Here is a 24,829-nt window from a genome sequence, read left to right as displayed (position 1 = left end):
CAGTCTGTAATCTATTAGTATACCCAAGTCTTTTTCACAAGTGCTGTTGCTTAGTTCTATTCCTCCCATTCTGTAGATTTAACTTACATCATTTTTCTTGTCCAGATGTAGAATCTTACATATCTCCTTGTTAAATACCATTCTATTAGTCGCTGCCCATTGTTCAAGCTTATCTAGATCCTTCTGAATCCTTTCTCTGTCTTCTCTAGTGTTAAGGTACCGTCACACTTAGCGACGCTGCAGCGATACCGACAACGATCCGGATCGCTGCAGCGTCGCTGTTTGGTCGCTGGAGAGCTGTCACACAGACAGCTCTCCAGCGACCAACGATCCCGAGGTCCCCGGTAACCAGGGTAAACATCGGGTAACTAAGCGCAGGGCCGCACTTAGTAACCCGATGTTTACCCTGGTTACCAGCGTAAAAAAACAAACACTACATACTTACATTCAGCTGTCTGTCCCTTGCCGTCTGGTTCCTGCACTGACTGCTGGCCGTAAAGTGAAAGTGAAAGCACAGCACAGCGGTGAGTCACACAGCGGTGACTCACCGCTGTGGCTGTGCTCTGCTTTCACTTTATGGCAAGCAGTCAAGGCAGGAACCAGACGGCAAGGGACAGACAGCTGAATGTAAGTATGTACTGTTTGTTTTTTTATGCTGGTAACCAGGGTAAACAGCGGGTTACTAAGCGCGGCCCTGCGCTTAGTTACCCGATGTTTACCCTGGTTACCAGTGAAGACATCGCTGAATCGGTGTCACACACGCCGATTCAGCGATGTCTGCGGGGAGTCCAGCGACCAAATAAAGTTCTGGACTTTCTTCCCCGACCAGCGATCTCCCAGCAGGGGCCTGATCGCTGCTGCCTGTCACACTGGACGATATCGCTAGCGAGGACGCTGCAACGTCACGGATCGCTAGCGATATCGTCTAGTGTGACGGTACCTTTAGCTTTCCCTCCTAGCTTTGCATCTTGTACAAATTTGATTAGTTTACCTTCAGTTCCCTTATCTAGATCATTTATAAAAATGTCGAACAACACTGGGGTCATGACAGAGCCTTGTGGTACCCCACTTGAAATACTCTTCCAATTAGATGTGCAATCATTTATCACCACTCTTTGAGTACGATCACTGAGCCAGTTATGAATCCACCTAACCGTAGCCTTGTCAATCCCATACTTGGTGATTTTTTTCAATAAGGATAGTATGAGATGCTTTATCAAATGCTTCGCTGATGTCGAGATATTACTAGCTCTACCGCATTTCCCTGATCCACCCAGTCAGTAATGCCATCATAGAAGGAAATTAGATTAGTCAGGCATGATATGTTTGCTACAAACCCATGCTGGCTTTGGTTAATTACTGTATTCTTATCCAAGTACTTACATACATGCTGTTTAATAATTTGCTCAAATATCTTTCCTGGTATAGAAGTAAGGCTCACTGTCCTGTAATTTCCTGGCTCCATCTATTTTCCTTTTTTTGGAGATCGTTACAGCATTTGCCCTTCTCCAATCTTCCAGGACTTCTGTTCTCATGAGGGCTAAGATACATTGATTAATGTGTGCAGTTTGTGTTGTAAAATCTGGTGACCAGTTCGCTTTAATGAATCAACCCTCATAATGTCTCACAGCAGAGCATTATAAAGTCTTACCGCTCTTATTGGTGGTTTCATGGTGATGATAAAACCTTCTTTCCTTTTAGACATTGCGATATTTACAGATCCTAGGTACAGGCGAATCTTTAGAAAGTTTTTTACACCAGCCCCTGGTACCGACCATACATGAGGGACTAACGCGTTTATGGTCGGTCTGTGAAAGTTTCTGTTTAGGGCAGGAAATCAACCTCTAACTAAATATCTTAGTTTTTTTTAAATAATTCTGGGTACACATGTTGTAAAAGGGTGATGGGCCATCATTGTTCTCACAGTTGTTTGTCTGACCTGCAAGACCGGGCGACCAACATCAATTTTTAAGTCTAAGAGAAACCCTTTAAGCAGATCTGTTTACTGTACAAACTATATACGTTACATAATAGAACTTAGGCATGACGAGGCTAGTATATTTTAAAGATCTTTGTCATCATGGCTATATATTCCTTTGGGAAGGTTAAGTGCAATCTTGCACCTTGTCTGATTGCCTGCTCCTCATTGTCCCTCCTCCCTGCTGCTCTATTCCACCGCTCAGTATAAGCCGCATTTGTCAGTCAGGCTCAGTGAGTGGCAGCTGAATTCGCTTGGAGTCATAAGATATTTTATTCTATAGCTGGACTCCTGAAATGCTCGTCCTCAATAGGAGGATTATATAGTCGGTCTGACCCGGATGTTCAAAGTAAGTACACTAGAGTCATCAGGTATAAGAGCGGTGATGCTGAAGCTGTGGACAATCCCTTTAAGTACTATAGTTGTCCACCTACAAACCAGACTCCAGCTTCATGTCTTATTGCCACCTATAACTCTACCCAATACGATATGCGTCCTTCAAATGATTTATATAAGACATCCTGTAAAATCAGGACCCTTTGCGGCAGCTGCCTGGCACTGGTAGTCGTTTTGTGATCTACTAATGTAGCAGTGTCAGCGCAGGATCACTTAGTGCCGCTGGTGTTTGCTTCCTGCAGATGTGAACAGGAAATGTTGGTGTTTCACCACTAAAGGAATGCACGCCGTGGGCCAAGCCGAGCTCGTCATCCTCCTGCAGTGTCTGCCCGACGAGAAATGCCTGCCCAGGGACGTGTTCTGTCACTTTGTGGAAATTTACCGGGAAGCCTTGGCAGGTAGGGGAAATGGTTTATGAATAAACTTATACAATTAATATACTTTTTTTTTTTTTAAACTTTTATTTAGAGTTGGTGCGAATTGATTCACAGGACGCGGTCAATGATCCCTATAAACTGCCCCTTAGGTCCCGCGTTGATTTGCACCAACTCTACTATTATTAGATCATACACTTTTATACTGCATGGCAGTGATGCCCAGCCTTAAATATGTCTCCTCCAGACACAGGATGGCTTTTCTTTTTTTTTTTTTTTTGCCATTTCTTCGGTTCCATCTGTGAAGGGGGCTGGCTGAATGCTCTTTCAATAATTACCTTGTCCAGAACATTAAACACATTCCCGTATCAGTACGTTATCAGTGCTGTGTGTGAAGGAGGCTGGCTGATTATGCATTACAACAGCAAGTTTAAGCCCCTGCTTCGGCCTTGACGGAGGAGGGTGCTGGCTTAGTAATTGAAATGAGCGGTCAGCCAGCCCCCTTCTCTATCATGACTGATGCAGGGACATAGAAAGAGGGGTTAAGCTTACTATTGTAATGAGCAGTCAGCCAGCCCCCTTCTCTATCATGACTGGTGCAGAGACCTAGAAAGGGGTTAGGTTTGCTATTGCAATTAGTGGCCAACCTGCCCTTTTCTCTATCATGACTGATGCAGGTCATAATAAAGGGTTAGGCTTGCTGTTGTATTGAGTAGTCTGCCAGCCCCCTTCTCTATCATGACTGATGCAGGGTCATAATAAGGGGTTAGGCTTGCTATTGTAACGTGTATTCAGCCAGCCCCCTTCCCTCACAAAGTGCCAACAAGAAGAAACTTTGCTTTGTGGTCTGCACAAGCCGGAAATGAAGCGGCCGGAGACGATATCTGCAAAGAAGTAGATAAGTGAGTGGTAGAACTTGTTGCAGCTCTGATCACTATCCCAATATTGACACAACCTTTTGGACCCCGCGCGCCCCCTCTCTGTACTATAAAGTGCACTTCAAACTTTTTTTTTTCTTCTAAATAGATGACGATGTTTAATTTATATGTATTTGCGCTCATTTTAGGTAACATGATCACAAACTTGGGACACTCGTTTGTCAGTCAAAGCTTCCTCGGCAGTAAGGAACATGGAGGATTCCTGTACGTTACACCCACCTACCAGTCCCTCCAGGACCTGGTGCTACCCGCACAGCCCTACCTTTTTGGAATCCTCATTCAGAAATGGGAGACCCCATGGGCCAAAGTTTTCCCCATGCGGCTCATGCTTCGCCTGGGAGCAGAGTACAGATGTAAGTGGAGCTAAAGCGAGTGCTAGAAAACCGGCTATTTCCATCTCCAAGATCCTATCCCAATAAGTAGTATGCGTAATAGTAATAATACTAGAAAATGCCTCCAATTAGAAATGTATAGTTCTTCTGATGAACTATTGCTTACCCTATGTGCAGGGCATTGCAGTAGCTTTAGGTATTCATGGTTACGACCATTCATATAGTGACAGTTGGCTGTTAGTGGTCGTAACCATAGATTTCTAAGCTGCTGCAATGCTCTGCACATGGGGTAAGTGACATAGCCAATCAGAAGAACTATGCCACATTTCTAATTGGATGTATTTGCTAATATTATTATAACTACTAAATATTGGGATAGAACCTTGGAGATAAGAATACCCCTTTAAGTAGTGGAGTTGGGTCCATTTTTGTCCATTGTCCATGTTGAACGTAAAATCCCAGAAGACTCTTTATATAAGGATTTTGATAGTTTTCCTTAAAGGGTTAATCCCCCTCACTTAATTTCTGCATTGGGAGGTGACATTATGTTTTCAGACATGGATGCAACAAGTGTGAAACATTTGACCTGTTCTAGTGATTAGCAGAGATGCTTGCAGACGTGACGTCACCGACCCCATTCACTTCCCAATGCAGAAGTGAGGCGAGCCAGAAATTTACCGTTAATGTCCGTAATCTTTGGCAACCAAAACAACTGAAATTTTCTGTATAACCTGGTCTTTATTGCTTCATTGGGGGACCCAGGAATCCGTGGGTGTATGCTGCTGCCACTAGGCAGACAAAAAGGCTAGCGCCTCCGCAGCAGTGTTCACCCACCTACCGGCAAGGATCATCTCCGTGTCAGAAGGAGGCAGACACAGCTCTGCACTCACATCCGCTTCTAACTTAGGGCCTTGTTGTCTTTTTATTAATCTTTCTCTTTTTTTTCCAGGCTCAGCTTACCACGTGCAATAAGGTATAACAGCTCGCCCTGATGTCCCACTTAGAGCCAGAGAGAACAGTGTGGTCTCCACATTGTGGCAGGACCCTACCCCCTAACCCATTAAGAGTATCTCGGGCGGCCAGGAGGACGGACCTTGTCATCTTTCCCCAGGCCGCCTACCCACCATAATGAGATGCCGCCGGGGGGAAGATGAACCTATTCCCAGTGACCCATCTCCCCAGGTCTGAAGACCATCTTCTACTCTGTGCAGGAGTCCGCATCTCACCTGGAACAGATATTCCTGTTATTTCATAAAAAGAACAAGATCAGGAAGAAAGGGAGAGAAAAAAAGAGTGGCTCCTGGGCACAGCACTGTCTTTTTGCAATTTTTCCCCCTTTCGGAGCACTGCTCACCCCCAATTACTCCACGTGGGGGCACTTTTTCTGTTGGGGGTCCTTCTTTATGGGGCTCGCTAATTCCAGTCACTGCGGCGAGTGCACAGCAGCCGGGAGTGCACAGCGGCCGGGGAGTTCACAGCGGCCGGGGAGTTCACAGCGGCCGGGGAGTTCACAGCGGCCGGGGAGTTCACAGCGGCCGGGGAGTTCACAGCGGCCGGGGAGTTCACAGCGGCCGGGGAGTTCACAGCGGCCGGGGAGTTCACAGCGGCCGGGGAGTTCACAGCGGCCGGGTAGTTCACAGCGGCCTGGAGTGCGGAAGCGGCGGCCGGGAGTTCACAGCAGCCGGGGAGTGCACAGCAGCCTGCCACTCCCCTGATTCCCTTCCCTGGCCGAACTTCTAATCTGGGCCACATCTTCTCGGGCCACGCCCCTGCCCAGCAGCCAATCAAGTTTGGTTTGTTCATGGGTACCCTCCTCATAGCGCATTCTCTGCACGTGGTGTTTGCTGCTTTTTCCCGTTGCTGTTTCCTGCCTTCTTCCCATGGTGCGCTCTCACTCCGGTGCTACCTGGGGCTTGTGCTCTAAATTTACACCCAACTTCCTTTGCAGACTAACACCCTTCTCTGCTACGCCCCTTATTTTTGTCAGCCCATCAGTCTTGCGCTCAGGCTTTCTTCCTGTGCTAGGTCTAGGCTCGCCCCTTCCTGTCGGCTTGGCACCACATTTTTTTGTTTATACACTCTACAGTGCATACAGCAGTTCTCGCGTGCCTGCCACCAGAGGTGCCAGCGATCTCATCCTTCTGCCTGGTGTCCTGGTCGCATCCTCATCCTTTTTCACAGGTTTGGGTAGGTTGTCGTCTTCGGGAAACCCTCAGCTGCGCTCCCCTCCCACTCCTGATATCTATGGCAAGTAGTCTTTATGATTCCCGCTGGATATCCTGACCTCGGGTTACATATTGCCATCCACAGAGTACTCAGCCTTTGCTCTGCCCTCTGAGAGCATGTCTCATACCCGATGGTCCACACCATACCCCCCATTGGTCCCTAAGGACAGAGCATAAGTCCCTATCCACGAGTTCTTCCTACGTGACCTTTATTACAGGGAGTTGCTTACTCCGTCCCTCCTTTTGGCTCCCTGAAGCCATGGAATCTTAATTGGTCTTGATCGTTCTTCGGGGCTCACCCCATGAACCCATTCGGTATATTCCTCTCTTTCCTGGAAAGTCTCGCTCCTTGTAGCGATCACCTCCATCAGGCTTGTCTCCAAGCTTGCAATTCTTTCCTATCGTTTGCCTTTCCTGGGGTCCCACTAGGATAAGGTGGGTCTATATTGGACTTCTTCCTAAGGTGGTTTCTCCTATTCATCTTGATAAAGGCATCGTAATTCCTTCCTCTCATCCTCTGGACAGGTCCGTTATCAAGCTGGATCTTGTCAGAACTCTGCACCTCAACATTTCCAGGCCCTCATTCTACAGGTGTTTGGATTTTCTTTTGTGGTTCCTAAAGGTCTTCAAAGATGTCTTCCCACTTCCAAGACCAATGTTGCCCGGTGGATTAGTTTTCCCATACGAAAAGGGTACCAAGTGAAGATGGTGCCGCTCAGGAGAACTGCTCAATCCACACTTGCAGTGCGGGCGTCCTGGGCTGTTCTGTCATCACATTTCTGCCTTCCAGCTCTGCAAGGCCGCTTCCTGGTCTTCGGTCCTTACCTTCTCCAAGTTCTACATGGTTCACACTTCACACTTAAGCTTCAACTGGTGGCAGCCTGCAGAGGAAAGCTCTGTGTGCAGCAGTGGACCGGCCTTAGATCCTTGAGTAGCTGTTTTTTTTCCCACCCTAGGGACTGCTTTAGGACATTCCATGGTCTCCTGTGTCCCCCAATGAAGCGATAGAGAAAAGAAGATTTTTGGTACTCACCGTAAAATCTTTCTCCGAGCCTTCATTCTGGGACATACAGCACCTGCCCTTGTTTTGTGCCTATGTTGAGCCAGTTATATCGTCTTGTTGCTTTGCCTACTGCTTTCTCACTAACTGATTAGCTACTTTCCGGTTGGTGGGTGTACCCTGCTGCGGAGGAGTCCACCTTTTTTCTGGCTAGTGTCAGCCTCCTTGTGACAGCAGCATACACCACTGGTTTCCTGTGTCTCCCAATGAAGGCTCCGAGAGAGATTTTATGCTGAGTATCCAAAATGTTCTTTTCCCTATTGCTTCATTGGGGGACACATAGGCTTCAAGAAGCGGGCACATTACAGCTCCTTGTCTGGATCCCCCTTCCCTTCCACACACTCCAGGATGGCCTCGGAATCCCACTCCTCCTCTCCTGACCATCAGGTAGCTCCAGGGTCTGACCCATATTCCGAGTTAGACTCTGACGTTGACCTGGATCAAACCTAAAGATTTCAGGACATGATCGACAGCCTCATCTCTGCCGTTAGTCCCCCTTCTTGCCGCCCATGGTTACCTGTGTCCCCTAGTGAAGGCTCCAAGAAAGAGCTTTGTATGGCGAGTGTCCAAATTCTAATCATGGGAAATAGGTTATTCATACTTTTCTTTGCTCTTTGCTCATACGCTTTTTTATAGGGGTTGTTGGTGAAAATAAGTTATCACCTATCCACAGGATATGAGTGATTTGTTGATCGTTGAGGTTCTGACCACTGGGACCCGCACTAATCGACAGAACGGGGAACTTAAGAATGGGAGTGCGCATGCTCAACTGTCGCTCCATTTTTAAGTATGGTGCTGCTGAGCACTGCACTGGGCTTTTTCCGGCATCCCCATACAGAATAAATTAAAGGGAACCTGTCACCCCCAAAATCGAAGGTGAGCTAAGCCCACCGGCATCAGGGGCTTATCTACAGCAATCTGTAATGCTGTAGATAAGCCCCTGATGTATCCTGAAAGATGAGAAAAAGAGGTTAGATTATACTCACCCAGGGGCGGTCCCAGTTCTGTTCTGGTCCTATGGATGTAGCGGTCCGGTCCGGGGCCTCCTATCTTCTTACGATGATGTCCTCTTCTTGTCTTCACGCTGCGGCTCTGGCGCAGGCGTATTTTGTCTGCCCTGTTGAGGAAAGTACTGCAGTGCGCAGGCGCTGGGCCTCTGGCCTTTCCCGGCGCTTGCGCACAGCAGTACTTTGCTCTGCCCTCAACAGGGCAGACAAAGTACACCTGCGCCTGAGCCGCAGCGTGAAGACCAGAAGAAGACGTCAACGTAAGAAGATGGGAGGCCTCGGATCGGACCACGATGCCCATAGGACCGGATGGCAGCGGGACCACCCCTGGGTGAGTATAATCTAACCTCTCTTTCTCATCTTTCAGGATACATCGGGGGCTTATCTATAGTATTACAGAATGCTGTAGATAAGCCCCTGATGCCGGTGGGCTTAGCTCATCTTCTATTTTGGGGGTGACAAATTCCCTTTAAAGGGTGGTCCATAGTGATGAGCGAGTGTACTCGTTGCTCGGGTTTTCCAGAGCACGCTCGTGTGGTCTCCGAGTATTTATGACTGAGATTTAGTTTTCCTTGCTGCAGCTGAGTGATTTACAGCTACTAGCCAGGCTGAGTACATGTGGGGGTTGCCTGGTTGCTAGGGAATACCCACATGTACTCAGGCAGGCTAGTAGCCACAAATCATCCAGCTGCTGCAAGGAAAACTAAATCTCTGAGCAGTCATAAATACTCGGAGACCACACGAGCAACGAGTACACTCGCTCCTCACTAGTGGTCGGGCGTCTGACTTGCTGTGCCATCTTGTAATTCGGATAAAAGCCCTAACTGGGCAGGACCCAGCGGTGAGACACCCGGCAACCAGACAACCTCTTCAACTATTTTCACTAACTCTTGAAATAGCATTTGATAACATTACTGTAGTATTGTAATACTTTATATATCAAAACCTTTATGGTGAAATTCAGAATAATTTTTTTCATCTTTTCTGCATATTTCACTGCTAAAAGTTTCCTAAAGGTCTGTAATCATGACTTTCTTTCTGTGTAGTGTATCCCTGTCCACTGTTCAGTGTCAGATTCAGGAAGCCGCTGTTTGGGGAGACGGGCCACACAATCATTAATGTCTTGGCTGTAAGTATCCCATTTTTTTCTGCACTTTTTCATTTTTTTTTATGTTTTTTGGATTAGTAATATATAATTATATACGTTGTATAGGTTGATGTTTATCTGGTTAATAAAACAGAAAAAATGTCGATAGTAATAAGTGATGAGCGGACGTGCTCGTATAAGGTGTTATCAGATCATGCTCTTGTGTTAATAGAGTATCTTTGGCGTTCTCGAATAATTCCCCGCGGCTGCATGTCTCACAGCTGTTCTAACAGACCATCCCTGCATGTGTTGTGGCTGTCGAGCAGCCGTGAGACATGCAGCCGCGGGGACTTGAATATAATATTCGAGCATGATGAAAATACTCTATTAGCGCACGAGCATGCTCTGATAACACCTTATACGAGCAAACTTGCTCATCACTAATAATAATCCTTCTAGATTACTCATCTTATTTTTTTCTGTATTTGGTAGGATTTTCGAAATTACCAGTACACGCTGCCAGTCGTCCAGGGCTTGGTAGTGGATATGGAAGTCAGAAAAACCAGCATCAAGATTCCCAGCAATCGCTACAATGAGGTTACTATCATATGTGCATTTCTGCAAGTTTTTACACCTGACCTTTTGATCAGCCTGGCTTGAGAGACCCCCAGGGATAGCTGCTTTATCTCCAGGGGGTCTCTAAACTTAGGCTTCGACCAATGAGAGATGAACAAATCTTTTCATATTTGATTTCACAAACTTTGCCAACAAATTCGATTTGTAGCAAATTGATTCATTACGAACTAAAAGATGTCCAAAGTCTTCATCTCCCCTGACACGACTTGTGTAACACTCTGAGGTCTCCTAGGGCTGTATCTTACCCCTTTCAGTTTATTTAATGCCAACACTGCCTTGGCGATGTCCAAATGAACGTCACATATGACTGTTCTTCCCTTCTGTGCTGTGACATCATATGTACAGTTTGTGGCGTGCTTCCATACCTCTTCCTTACAGAGCTGCTTTATAGTGGTCTGAATGCAGCCGTATCGTTCTATATTGTAGTGCGAGATTTCCCTTTTAGGCTACGTTCACATTTGCGTTGTTGGGCGTTGCATCGGCGATGCAACGCACAACGCATGCAAAATTCATTGTTTTGTGACGCATGCGCCCATTTTTGGCTTGATTTTGGACGCAAAAAAAATGCAACATGCAGCGTCCTCTGCGCCCTGACGCTTGCGCCAAAAATGACGCTTGCGTCACAAAACGCAAGACAACACATGTCCATGCGCCCCCATGTTAAATTTAGGGGTGCATGACGCATGCGTAGCCGAACCTGCGCCCGACGCAACGCAAATGTGAACGTAGCCTTACACCTTTGTGCAGCTCCTGAAGATCACAGTAACGTCTTTGATCCTTGCACTTTGTGATCTTCGGGAGCTGCGGAAATATAATGTGTGGGAGTGTATGATCGATCCCTCCAGGGCTGCTGCGGCAAAATTAAAGCAATCAGAGCATAGAAGAGGTTAGCTCAAAAACTACTGTCCATCTAGCCACATTTCGTCTTGTTGATGTGGCGCTCGCAGGCACTGTATGTAGCCAGGTTATTATTTCTTGTAAAGGTTCATTCACACTGGAAGATTATCAAAGACGAGGAGTTTAACGATAATTTTGTAGTCTAAACAGTCTGATGATCACCCTACAAAATAGCAAAATTCTTATTTGTCAGGTGAAATGATCTTTAGGTTTTTCATAAAAGATCCTTTTTCTCGACAGCGCAAGCAAAACCTGCGCTGCCGAGAACCATGGCAGCCTGTGCAAACCGATCTATGTATTATCCATGTAAACTAACAGGTGCTCGTCGGTCGTTTTGTGCCCCAGGTTTACCTTGGCTTTGTTTTTAAAGCGTGTGTGTCCTGTTTTAATGAGGAGCTTTAAGGCGCAGGTTATTTTTTCTATTCACTTTATCTTTTCTTTGTTTCTTTCTTGCTTCCTGATTATCAGATGTTGAAAGCCATGTACAAATCTAACGAACACGTCCTGGCTGGGGGCACGTGCTTCAACCAGAAGGCTGATTCCCACTTGGTGTGCGTGCAGAATGACGACGGCAACTACCAGACACAAGCCATCAGCATTCATAAGCAGCCACGCAAAGGTAATTACAAGGACTATGTATATCTGCGATACGTCGGAGCGGCATGATGGCCGTCATACAATCCACGATAAGTAGAATCGGGTGCTGGAATTGCAACAACAAGAAGGACAAGCCAAAAATTTACGCAAATCTAATATGTAGGCGGTTTGAAAATGATGAACATTTTCAAGCACTTGGCTCCAATCCGTGGCACGTTGGAGGGTATAAAACCCAGATTATCCCACTTATGTTTTGGATGAATGTTGATCTGGAGACCATCAGGAAGAAGCTTTCAGAAAGGAAATGTGACCTTGGTACAACTCCTGGGATGATAATGTACTTTAGTCGGACGTCTTTAGTCTTCATTCCAGGTGCCCCAACAGCGTTACATGCTTGAGGTCATGGAATCGGTGGTACGGCCATTTCCCTTCTTCATCACTTACTGATTAGTAACCTGTCTGTCCATCCTGTGGTTCCATAATTCCACGACTTTTCCTTCTTGGTGTTGCAATTTCATTGTGCGGAATGTATTTTATGGCACACTGCAAAGCGGGATCAGGCACAGCACGTGGCATCTCGCATCCTCGGGCGCTTTCTCAGACTCCTTGTTTCGCATCCTCGGTGCTCTCTCAGGTGTTGTGCTTGATCTTCTTGTGGAAATAGCTGCTATGAACTGTGACACAAGAAAAACAATCTGTATCTTTGGGGGACTGTCATAGATTTATCTTGTACGTTGGATGAAGTCCATAATAATCACTTTTCTTTATTTCGGCAGTGACCGGTGCCAGCTTCTTTGTCTTCAGTGGAGCGCTAAAACCATCTTCTGGGTTCCTGGCAAAGTCCAGCATTGTAGAAGGTAAGGAGGTGCCCAGATATGTGCTAAAACCAGTGTATTGGTGAATTGAGAACACAAAACGACATTCCTAAGATGTCCTCTAGGATCCTGTGGGATAGCGAAGTCATCTAACCGCTATATGACATTTAATGTCCTTATTATTAAATGAGCCTTGTAATATCCTTATTTGGTCTCTTCTGATTATCTAAAGGGAGGTAAGAATGTATTTTAATCCTCTTTCTGTCTAAAGCAATAAAGGCTCATAACTCTTTTCCTGTGATGTTACTACTACTCACAGTATTGCTGCGGTTTCTGGGTGCTGGCCCTTCCTTGTGGGACTCTTCTTCAGAGATCAATGAGGTATAGTTTGCGTGTTGATCTTTACGCTAAGCAAACCCCTGACCAAGGCTTTTCGCAGACCACCACCCGAGCTGTGACTGCAGAGATGAGCCTTGGTGAGGGGGCTGGCTTAGATAAGGACCACAATGGAAGATACTCCACTGATATCTTAGATGGCACCCCAAAAGGGAGGGCGAGCAATCAGGAGCAGCAGTGTGTGACGAGTGGAGCGGTCACGAGGAGCAGTAGTAAAATCGTATAAGAACAGGGTGTAGGATATGAGCCTTTAAAGTTTTAGACAGAAAGTAGATTGAAATCCAATTTTTATCTCCTCGCAGCACCCCTTTAATGAAAGGATATTATACATGTGCCGTCTCTATGTATAGATGGTGTGATGGTCCAGATCACGGCGGACAGTATGGATGCCCTAAGACAAGCCTTAAAGGATATGAAAGACTTCACCATCACTTGTGGGAAGGCAGACGCTGAGGAGACACAGGAACATGTCTATGTACAATGGGTGGATGATGACAAAAACTTTAACAAGGGGTAAATGAGCTGATAATTGTGCAGGACGGTCATGTATTGAAGTTTGCTTTGTGATTCCGCTCTCTATGGCTTGTTGGATCTCTCCTGTCCTCTCTCTCTCTAGTATTTCCAGCCCAATTGATGGCAAAACATTGGAGTCTGTAACCAGTGTCAAGATTTCCCATGGCTCCGAATACAAAGCGAACGGCAAAACCATTCGTTGGACCGAGGTACGGGTAATAAAATATACGACACGGAGGGAGGAACGATCCTGAAATGATTTCAGGATCACGGCTTTCGGTCATAAGTGTACGGCATAGGTTTCCACTTCTCCATTTACTTGCAATCACATTCTGCCTTTCACATCTCACAGGTATTTTTCCTGGACACTGAGGAACAGCAGAGCGGCCTTAGTGATCCTGCTGACCACAGTAGACTGACCGAAAATGTGGCCAAAGCTTTCTGTCTTGCACTTTGTCCACATCTCAAGCTACTAAAAGAAGATGGGATGACCCGACTGGGATTGCGGGTCACGCTGGACTCTGACCAGGTGAGATTTTGGATTGTAGGTGTGATGATTGTACATGGAGACTCGCACTGGGCCGGGGTCCAGTCCATCCTCTTTAGGAGCCGGTCTTCTCGTGGCTGTTTCACAGACGCAACACATGAAGGGATCGCCTAACAAACAGGATATCAATGCATGTGTTGCGGCTGTTGTTATTCGAGCACAACTAAGACACTCTGTTAGCACCCAAGCATGCTCAGATAACACCTTATTCCAGCATGTTCGCTCATCACTAGTAACAATGCCAAAGAAGCACGCAGAAGTGAAAACTGGCTGCCACGGAGGACCAAACTGCACGCCAGATTGAATGGCTGATCTCTAACAATTATTTGCACATGTGTTTTTCAGGCCGGATACCAAGCGGGAAGTAACGGGCAACTGCTGCCTTCTCGCTACACCCATGATTTGGACAGTGCCTTGGTGCCAGTGATACATGGGGGCACGTGCCAGATAAATGAGGGCCCAGTAACCATGGAACTCATTTTTTATATCTTGGAAAACATCTCATAGGGATGTTATGAGCGTGTCCTCAAAGAAAGAAAAAAAACTGCCGCTGGCTGAACCATTTGCACTTTAATCGTGGAAGATTCATGTTTCTTTTCTTTTGCTAACACTAGTACTAGGTCAGGGTGCGAGAGGCGGACACCAGAATGCTTTAAACCTTCTATGCATAGCCCGTGGAGAGTGTCGCGTTGCCAGGAGGGCGCTCTGTAAAGTCGAAATCTGCGGGCTAAAAACAAACAAAAACTGAAGAATCGTGTGACTTAGGTGGGAGATGGAAGAAAGACCCTCATAAGTGCAACACAAAGAATATCCAATATACAATCAGGAATATCTCACTCTGACCTCATTGACATCATCGCTGCAAACGTCTCTGCTCGCGTTCTCTCTCACCGTTTCGCCCTATCCAAGTTTACACTGTTACAGACCAGCCTGACCCTCCTCACCTGTTTTTTTGGTTTGTATCCTTATGTACAATGCATGGCAATGGAGACAGAGATACACAGCCTGTAGTGTTGATATCACCTCCCAGCACAAGTGCATGAAACCAGATGCCGATCGATCGCATCGGTTCTTATTTGCAAGGGCAGCAATATTATTTTATACGATTCAGGAGCGCACAAGTTTTTATTTGTATTTATTTTTAATCCACTTTGTCCTTCATTCATGGCACCACGTGGAAAATAGAAGACCACCGAGAGGCGAGCAAATCTGAGACAATGCGTTAAACGATTGATTAACCAAACCCATCCCCGCAGCTTCACCGGTGGACGGTAATGAGGTGACGTTTACAATACATGTTCGTCTTCGAGACCATATGCTGCATTCTACAGTTATCTGCGCATTGCCGTGCATTACTTCTGGCATTTGTAGTCCTCGCGGAAACTATCACAGTATTTATTCCCTCTTAGGTTTGATTCAGTATAACACTATCCGCAGAGTACAATGCGGCCATTGTTCAATACACCAAATAAACCGCTTTAATTTATGTACATGAAATTCAGCTTTTGGGGAGTGATGTGGGGCCTCCCTCATCTCCCCGATCATCTGTGATCAAACTCATATTTATTCACATCGTTTGTGTTCTGGTATTTATGTCCGTCTTTTCATAATGCTTTTTTTTTTTTTTGTTATTACTGTGTCATTACAATAATTGCCTAATTAGTTGCATCTTTATGGCTTCTTGCAAATAGGATCTTTTACTAAAAACCTGAAAAAGAGATTCCAGTGCCTATTGTATATGTTCTGCTCATGATATGGTTATTACTGGCAGCTCCTAATAGAGACCGTTCCTGACACATCTTTGCTTCATGCTGTTCCTCTTGGACAACTGTCAGTAGGGATTATTCCTGCCTCCATCGTCCTTGATATGGTCAGACAATGTAGCAACGATAACCTTTGCGACAGATGTACTCTTGTACATAGCGCCATTAATTCCGCAGCGCTCTACAGACATCATCATTGTCCCCGTTGGGGGCTCACAATCTAGATTCTCAATCAGTGTGTGTTTGGAGTGTGGGAGGAAACCGGAGAACCCAGAGGAAACCCACGAAGACACGGGGAGAACATACAAAGTCATTGCAGATGTTCTTAGAGGGATTTGAACCCAGGACTCCAGCGCTGTAAGGCTGCAGTGCCAACCACCGAGCCACCAGAGAGTGCTAACCACTAAGCCACGGAAATGTAACACCCAGTTGTCAACTTAGATTGGGGCTTACATCGTGACATTGGACATTCGAGAACAAGTCGCACAACAATTTTAGAACTGCAAGGATATTTTCATCGGCGTCTACAGGAATAAAGTCGCTTGGTGGCAATCGTAAAAAGTGATATTGCGCTGCGACAACTTGATCTTCAGAACGCGTGACCGTTTCCAGGAATGATAACAGAGGAACAACACATTCCAGAGTTTTAAGCAAAGATGCTGCAGAATTGTCATTTTATTGGTAAAAACAAGGCCGACGCACCAGAAGTTGAGTAAATGATTCGCAGAACCCTGGACCAGTGGCCACTTTGGTAGTCCGCGGAGTCCTGGAAACCTCCTGCTCCCTGCTGGGATCACTGACATGTGTCTTGCCACAACAATGATGGACCAAGCCTACTAATGTGAAGACGTGGCGGGGACGCCAGCAAGGTACAAGAAGGTTCACAGCTGCCATGGACCAGGATCCTGCAAAGCTTTCTCCTGAATTTTGGTCCTTTTAGGGAGGTGTTGCATTTTCTCAAATTCTGGCCAAATCTTTTGCAGTGATGCATTTAGTCTCCCGTAGTTACATCCGATGCAGTAACAGGACTAATGACATTTTTCTGGCGATGGATGCAGTCGCCGCAGACCCGATGGTTCTCTGTGGGGGTAAGTGAAGCATTCCTTCAAGGAGATACTCTGCGTCACCAGATGTAGGATGCTCAGTCTGTACTATTCGGCGTTTTGGGCTGAGAGATGTCTTGGGGAGAGGTGGTGGTTATTGATCCATTCAGACTGATCGATTCTCGGCAAACAAGCTTTCATTGGAATGCTTCTTCCCGATTATCGGACAGCGTCACCCTGACGACTTTCTTCGATCAAACAAGCAAAACGCTTTACGCAATTATTAGGAGTGCGCTGATCACCTGTATGTGACTGCGGGAAGGCTAAGCGCAGCACTCGGCATTCCCATAGGCAATGAATGGACCAGCGGTCGACCACGTGCATGGTCGCTCCATCCTGGTGATCACCGATCCTGTGGACACGACTTCTTTTCACTTAACCCCTTTAATAAGTTATGACCCACAGACACCAATCATTAAATGAATCTGTATTAATAGCGGTGGCTGGTTGGTCATTAGTCACGGATCAGACCTCAAAAATGGCTGTCTTTTTTTTTTTTTTTTTTTAGTTTTGGTAATGTTTACATTTTTCTATGCAGCATTGTAGGAACAGGCAGACACCCGGTTTACTATCGATGAGGAGGGTTAGCAACGACTGAAAACGCTGCAGCGAGGGAAGATAGAGCGTCCTAATAATCGGTTGGTTTTCTGATAAGCTCACATGTAAAGCGCCATGGAATAAATGGCGCTATAATAATAATAAGGTAACGGGGATGTAGAAGATAAGTAAAACACGACTGGTCTTCCAGAAATGGCCCCACTCGTGCACAGGCCACGCCTGCTATTATAGTCAATAGGCAATAACAAGTTTCCTTATGGCCCATTCACTGAAAATAATGTAATAATTGAAATCTTGTGGGACCTCTGCATAGAAGCATCTTTCCTAACAACAGATTTGTATAAATTAGTAACAGCTTTTTGTTTTTAAACATATAGATCCACCACCTATGTTATGAAGCAAAACTCTAATACGGCACAACTCTTACATTCCCTTTAATGTCACTCAAATTTTGTATTATCAGAAAATTGAATATTGTTTAAATAATTTGTGTTGCATGTATTTTTTTATTTTATTTTTGCCAATGCGAGTTTTTGATAAATTTTCACACTGGTCATGAGCTACTTTAGTTTCATAATTCCTGTTTTTTACAGAAGACCTTTCAGAAGTGTCATCATCATGGGCAGCTTTATTACAGTGACAAGTAATGGCTCTGTACACATCTGATAACACAGGATCCACTCATCACAATCTGTGATGTCACAGCTCACCTCCTCCTGTACAATGACTGATAACACTTCTATATACAGTAGATAACACAGGATCCACCATTCACAATAGGTGATGTCACAGCTCACCTCCTCCTCCTGTACAATGACTGATAACACCTCTATATACAGTAGATAACACAGGATCCACCATTCACAATAGGTGATGTCACAGCTCACCTCCTCCTCCTGTACAATGACTGATAACACCTCTATATACAGAAACCCAAAAAGAGAATAGACAGTAGAGCTAAATAAAATACTATAGAATTTTATTAGAAATTTTTAAAAACCATGTTAGACGGCGATCATAAATATGTAAAGGACACAATTAAAAGGTGACAGCCAACGTCCTAGTACCACGTACAGGGAAGAGGTATTGCAGGAGTAGTCAGAATGGCCACTTAGAAATGCAGGTAAACTACACATAGAATCATTAAATTATCTCATCAAATCTCTCTGTATAATTAGTGTAGTAAAGCACCAATTAAAGTATATATATAAGCTGAAGGCTCAAGATATATCAAATCAATACAACAAACCAAATCGCGATAAAGTGCAGAGTGCCAAAATAAATAGTATAGCCCAGAATGCAGCCACAATAGCTAGTGCAGTAGGTTAGTACCTTACTGGGAAAAATACAAGTAATAGTATGTACTGAAATAATACAGTGAAGCATATAAAAGAGGCATATAAGAGAAATCGCATTGCGCTCCAAATATTCAAGTTTGGGAAGAAATGACACCAAAAAGTGTGAAGTGACATGGTATAGTGAACAAACCTGCTCCCGAACGTGTAAAGAAGGACCCCAACGCGCGTTTAGCACACTTGCTTCTTCGAGGGGAGAATGAACAATGGCTGATAACACCTCTATATACAGTAGATTACACAGGATCCACCATTCACAATAGATGATGTCACAGCTCACCTCCTGCTGTACAATGACTGATAACACCTCTATATACAGTAGATAACACAGGATCCACTATTCACAATAGATGATGTCACAGCTCACCTCCTCCTCCTGTATAATGACTGATTGCACCTCTACATACAGTAGATAACACAAGATCCACCATTCACAATAGGTGATGTCACAGCTCACCTCCTCCTGTACAATGACTGATAACACCTCTATATACAGTAGATTACACAGGATCCACCATTCACAATAGATGATGTCACAGCTCACCTCCTGCTGTACAATGACTGATAACACCTCTACATACAGTAGATAACACAGGATCCACCATTCACAATAAGTGATGTCACAGCTCACTCCCCCCTGCCTACACAATGACCTTTGCACATGCTCATTAGATCTTTCATTGCAAACTAGAAGGTCAGGCCACTTGTTGCTGCTAATGTGCATGTAAATTTCCTGAAGGAAAAAGTGTCTAAAAAAAACAACCCAGTGTCCGCTGTGAAAATTGCAAGAGTTTTATCATTTTTAAATGCAGATTGTGATATAAAAAAAAAACAATTCCCTTACTGTGGTTTATGCAAACTGATGTGTCAAAAGTAGTGAGTGTCCGTGATCTGGATACTGATCCTCCCACAGATGGCTGAAATAAAGGCGCAGAAGCGCTCAGCTGAGCATTTTGCCCATTTTCTGATCGACTCTATTCTGCTTGGAGAGCGGATCAAAAGTTGTAAAAATTCATTTTATAGAAAGTTTGTGACTAAACTTTTAGCCTTTATTTTAATGTTGATCGGTGTGGGCTTTGGTTCCCGGAGACCACAATGATTGTCAAGCTCTCTGCTCATCCTCAAGCATAAGTAGAGTGATGTACGGGCTCAATAGTGAGCCTGTGGGTCCGTGCACCGCACTGCTCATGCTAGAGGATGAGCCGAGAGCTTCTCCCCCTTCTTTCTAGCCCCTAGACCCCCACAGATCATCACTACTGACCCAATATGCTTGTATGGCTTCAGTATTTCTGCTTCCTGTGTGTTTTACTAGGGGCCTACATTAATTTATAGTGTATACAATCCTGTCCTGACCCGATTACCATCACAAGACGATCCAATCCAGAAAGATTGTCATCCGATGGAAATAATCAATGAAGACTCCCATTTACAAACAGCAAGCAGAGATCTTAACCTAGAAAACGATTTGGGAAGTGTATTGTGTAGGTGACTCTGACTGATCGAGCCTCACAGAGGCGTCCCTCATGTTCTTCTCTCACAGGGGGCGCAGTGTTGTACCCGGTGTGTGGTTTCTTGCCGTAGGTCGGCAGCACATTGTGCAGATTTATACATCCGGGGTTATGTTCCATGTCAATGTTACATACTAATGCTATTCCTCTGTAGTGCTTGAATTGCTTTGCAGCAGCAGCGGATGATGAGGTTGGATCTGGCTGCAATACCCAGTTTTTATATCCAATAAGTCATGTAGCAATAGCCGGGGATGATGCAGTCCCTTTATAGATGGGAGGGGGCTGGCTTTAGAACCCTGGACCAAGTGATAGAATGTTCCGCATCGTATGTGTGCGTCGTTCACAGACAGGCTGGGTGTTGGGATAGTTCATATTCTCAATGTGCGTAATGAATAGTAATTCCTAGCGACTTCTCCTTCCCTGAGCTCCCTCATCGTCCCCCTACCCAGTCACTGCTCCGGCTCCTTAATATAATAGCCCCTCTTGTGTGTAAATAAGAATTTCTACAATGCTGTAAATCTGGGACATGATAAGAAGTCTCCTCTCTGCCTTTGTAACTCTGATAATGTCTTATGTTGGACAATTAAACATGCCATCTGTCTTGTGTGTGTCTTGAATCCTGCTTTGTTAATTTTTGTTTTTTTTACCCAGAGTTTTGTTTCTTGTCCAGAATATCACCGGTTTTCCTGCCAAAAACATCCATTTAAAGTGTTGTCAGAACAGAATGACTGTTCAAACCAAGCACAGGCGCTTGGAGCACCCTTGGTGTAGCCGAGCCATCCGGTGCACCTTCACACCACCTACTTGTTCTCCATCTATCCTCTTAGCGAGAGCCGACAGTCAAGGAAGGGGACGGCGAAGATAGATGCAAGTAGGCAGGAAGGTGCAGCGAACTGCTCGGCCACACCAAGGGTGCACTGAGCGCATGTGCTTGGTTCGAACAGTTGTTTTTTTTGCTAACACGCCTTTTAAATTGGATCATATTCTTGTTGCCCAACCTTTTTTATTATTAATATTGTCATTTTAATCACTGTGAGACGTATCACACACCCTTTTGGAACAACATAAATCTTCGCGGGACCTTTTCTCGTATAGTAATACACAGCATATGGTATTCTTAGGTTTGACATTTCCCTTTCCTACAAAATTGCCTCCAAAAAATGGATTTTCCTGCCTGTGATTCAACATCAAGTTTAGGAGAAACATTGCCCTTCCGGATTAAAAAGGATGTTAGTGTCACAAATTATGGTATACTTGGTATATGAGATTCTTTTTTAAAGGAGGTTGATGCTCCCGTGCCTCCTGTTAAGCATGGATTGGTTCATTTTGTTACGGGTTCTCCGTATAAAATTCACATATTAGATGGCACGCTGGGACAACATCCTCACTAGTTTCTTAAAGGGTTGTCTTAAGATTTTGAAAACAGAATTTGCTTTTTTTTTTTTTACAGAAACAGCGCCACCACTCATGTCCATGGCCACATCTGGTATTGCAGCCAATCTCCATTTGTGCTGCAATACCAGATACAGCTAGTAGTCAGAAACAAAGGACAAACCTTATTTTCTAAACCTGGACAATCCCTTTAAATCACAATATAGAACTGCTTTAACTTATGCAACTGTCCGGGGAGACTTGGCAAGTAGCTGTGATCCACAATCCCCCATGTACAATGCTTTTAGAGGGTATATTAGCATGTGAGAATACTGCATGGCGCCGTAGCCTGCTATCGCTGCATTTTATAAGCTCTCCAGGAAGATCCTATGATACCTCACTTGTTCTGATGCAAAATTATTTAGCTTGCTCCATTGGTTGAGTACAATCATTATGTAACTTTTTTTTGTTGTTGTTTTGACTATAAAATGTATTTTTCTTTTAATAAAACAAATTTTATTTTGTAATGCCAAGATTAATATTGTATTTTCTGCAGCAACCAGAAGTGGGGGAAAAAAAAGCAGACTGACATAAAAGGTGCCCCATTTCAATTTATTTTATTTTTACTATACAAGTAAATACAACATCTCCATATCGAACCATCCAGGAAGATAATAAATAACAAAAATGGCTTCCTTTAACAGTCTGGACATTCATTTACACATGGCACAAACATTTCAACTATGGGGGAGAAAAAAAGAAAAATAAAATAAGTTGACAACTGCTATGGCAGACACCTGCAAAGTGGAGTCGCCTTTGGCCCCAAAGGGTTAATCTGCATATGACTTGTAGTCTGCAATGCAAAACTAAACACTCTCAGCATGTCCTACAGTCTTTTGCCGTCAGTGCATGCTGGGACTTGTAGTTCTGCAATGGCTACTGGTTGGAGACCCAATTCAGAATGATAACACCCAGGCATAAAAAAAATAAAATAAAAAAGGCACACAGAACAGACAAAGCTGGAAACGGAGGTGACAGAACCCAATGACCCCGCAGTCTACAGACTGAATTGGTTAAAGGCACTTACAGAGAAAGGTTGCAGGACCAAACCTCTCCTTGCCAGAGTAGTCATGCTTGGGTGATCCCTAAAAAAAGGTACATAGTCCTCACTGACGCCACCGTGGTGGATGAAGAAGTGGGCTGCGGCCCCCTAGTCGGGGTGATTAAACACCATTTCATACATAGGATGGGGTCTCAGTGCTGCCCCTTCTTCCAGGCACCCACCCATGTCAATTTCCAAGAAGACCTGGAAAAGTTTTATCATTACAGCTATGTATGCACGCGTGGCTGTGCAGATTGCAAGAATTAGCATTTGAGCACCAGAAGCAAATCCATACTCAAGTTCCCCCATCCCGAGGCTTTGTACTGCATTCTAGAGGAGCTCATTGATAAACCCGATTAAGGGGATGGAGAAGTTTGCAACAAAGTACAGGTTAGTCGCTGGTAGTTTTGTTGGCTTACATTCGCTTTTTTTTTTTTTTTTTTTTTTATCACGCTTGTCCACTGATTTTTGATAAATTGGAATATAGATCCTGATTTACATTCAACACATGAAAAAAAAGCCAGAGGTTACGCAAGGGTGACACCAAGTTATATTGTCAGTAAGGTATAGCGGCCGGCTTGGTCTAGGGGCCATAGAGGCGACCAGCACGGCTGCCATTCTGCACCGATAAATGACAGCGTTCCTCCAACGTGCTTTGATGCTGTGGAAGATCCTTTGGTATGTAACTCCTCTCTCAGCCATGTTGTCTCGGGCGTGAAAGGGCAGCATCTTCATTGCACATACTGTCTTCCTCTACCGCATCTCACTGAGTTTAAGAAGACAAAAAAAAGCCATTTTAAGAGTCAGTAAGGCAGACACATTTCCTTCCTCTGTGCTCATATACTGAAGCACCCAATTGAAAAAGTTTTTTTTGCCATATGTCAAGCAGTTTTACACTAGTAAACTCTTGGCAAACTTAACTCTAAAGGTATATATATTTGCAATAAAAAATTATAGAAATACAGACTTGCAGCGCTGGAGTCCTGGGTTCAAATCCCACCCAGGACAACATCTGCGAAGTTTGTATGTTCTCTCCGGTTTTCTCCCACATTCCAAAGACATACTGATAGGGAATTTAAATTGTGAGCCCCATTGGGGACAGCGATGATAATGTGTGCAAACTGTAAAGCGCTGCGGAATATGTTAGCGCTATATAAAAATAAAGATTATTATAATAATTATATATAAAATATATATACATACACACACACATACAGCTCAAAAAAATAAAGAACACTTAAACAACAGAATAACTCCAAGTAAATCAAATGTCTGTGAAATCAAACTGTCCACTTAGGAAACAACACTGATTGACAATCAATTTCACATGCTGTTGCGCAAATGGAGTAGACAGATGGAAATTATTGGCAATTGTCAAGATGCCCTCAATAAAGGAGTGGTTCTGCAGGTGGGGACCACAGACCACATCTCAGTACCAATGCTTTCTGGCTGATGTTTTGGTCACTTTTGAATGTTGGTTGTGCTTTCACACTTGTGGTAAGCATGAGACGGACGCTACAACCCACACAAGTGGCTCAGGTAGTGCAGCTCATCCAGGATGGCACATCAATGCGAGCTGTGGCAAGAAGGTTTGCTGCGTCTGTCAGCGTAGTGTCCAGAGGCTGGAGGCGCTACCAGGAGACGTGGAGGGGGCCATAGGAGGGCAACAACTCAGCAGCAGGACCGCTACCTCAGCCTTTCTGCAAGGAGGAACACTGTAGAGCCCTGCAAAATGACCTCCAGCAGGCCACAAATGTGCATGTGTCTGCACAAACGGTTAGAAACTGACTCCATGAGGATGGTCTGAGTGCCCGATGTCCACAGATGGGGGTTGTGCTCACAGCCCAACACCATGCAGGACGCTTGGCATTTGCCACAGAACACCAGGATTGGCAAATTCGCTGCTGGCACCCTGTGCTCTTCACAGATGAAAGCAGGTTCACACTGAGCACATGTGAGAGTCTGGAGACTCCGTGGAGAGCGATCTGCTGCTTGCAACATCCTTAAGCATGACCGGTTTGGCAGTGGGTCAGTAATGGTGTAGGGTGGCATTTCTTTGGAGGGCCGCACAGCCCTCCATGTGCTCACCAGAGGTAGCCTGACTGCCATTAGGTACCGAGATGAGATCCTCAGACCCCGTGTGAGACCTTATGCTGGTGCAGTTGGCCCTGGGTTCCTCCTAATGCAGAATAATGCCAGACCTCATGTGGCTGGAGTGTGTCAGGAGTTCCTGCAAGATGAAGGCATTGAAGCTATGGACTGGCCCGCCCA

General features: G+C 45.0%; 2 protein-coding genes across 2 annotated transcripts in view; one reads left to right on the top strand and one right to left on the bottom strand.

The window, feature by feature from the left end:
• The window catches only part of ZFYVE9 (zinc finger FYVE-type containing 9), a 48,361-nt gene extending 32,843 nt beyond the window's left edge, over positions 1-15,518 (top strand). The window contains exons 9-18 of the mRNA XM_069737907.1: positions 2,617-2,772; positions 3,815-4,039; positions 9,357-9,439; positions 9,890-9,994; positions 11,399-11,549; positions 12,304-12,384; positions 13,089-13,251; positions 13,355-13,460; positions 13,604-13,780; positions 14,144-15,518. Of these exons, the coding sequence (XP_069594008.1) occupies positions 2,617-2,772; positions 3,815-4,039; positions 9,357-9,439; positions 9,890-9,994; positions 11,399-11,549; positions 12,304-12,384; positions 13,089-13,251; positions 13,355-13,460; positions 13,604-13,780; positions 14,144-14,305 (1,409 nt within the window). The 3' untranslated portion in view covers positions 14,306-15,518. The remainder of the gene's footprint in view (positions 1-2,616; positions 2,773-3,814; positions 4,040-9,356; positions 9,440-9,889; positions 9,995-11,398; positions 11,550-12,303; positions 12,385-13,088; positions 13,252-13,354; positions 13,461-13,603; positions 13,781-14,143) is intronic.
• A 6,529-nt stretch (positions 15,519-22,047) lies between these two features.
• CC2D1B (coiled-coil and C2 domain containing 1B) overlaps positions 22,048-24,829 on the bottom strand; it is a 38,876-nt gene continuing 36,094 nt past the window's right edge. Inside the window, exon 25 of the mRNA XM_069737908.1 lies at positions 22,048-23,324. Coding sequence (XP_069594009.1) covers positions 23,322-23,324 — 3 coding nt within the window. The 3' untranslated portion in view covers positions 22,048-23,321. The remainder of the gene's footprint in view (positions 23,325-24,829) is intronic.

The sequence above is a fragment of the Ranitomeya imitator genome, chromosome 8 (genome assembly GCF_032444005.1).
Source record: "Ranitomeya imitator isolate aRanImi1 chromosome 8, aRanImi1.pri, whole genome shotgun sequence".
Classification (NCBI taxonomy): Eukaryota; Metazoa; Chordata; class Amphibia; order Anura; family Dendrobatidae; genus Ranitomeya; species Ranitomeya imitator.
The sequence above is the reverse complement of the archived record's forward strand: the minus strand, read 5'-3'. Positions and strand labels throughout refer to the sequence as shown.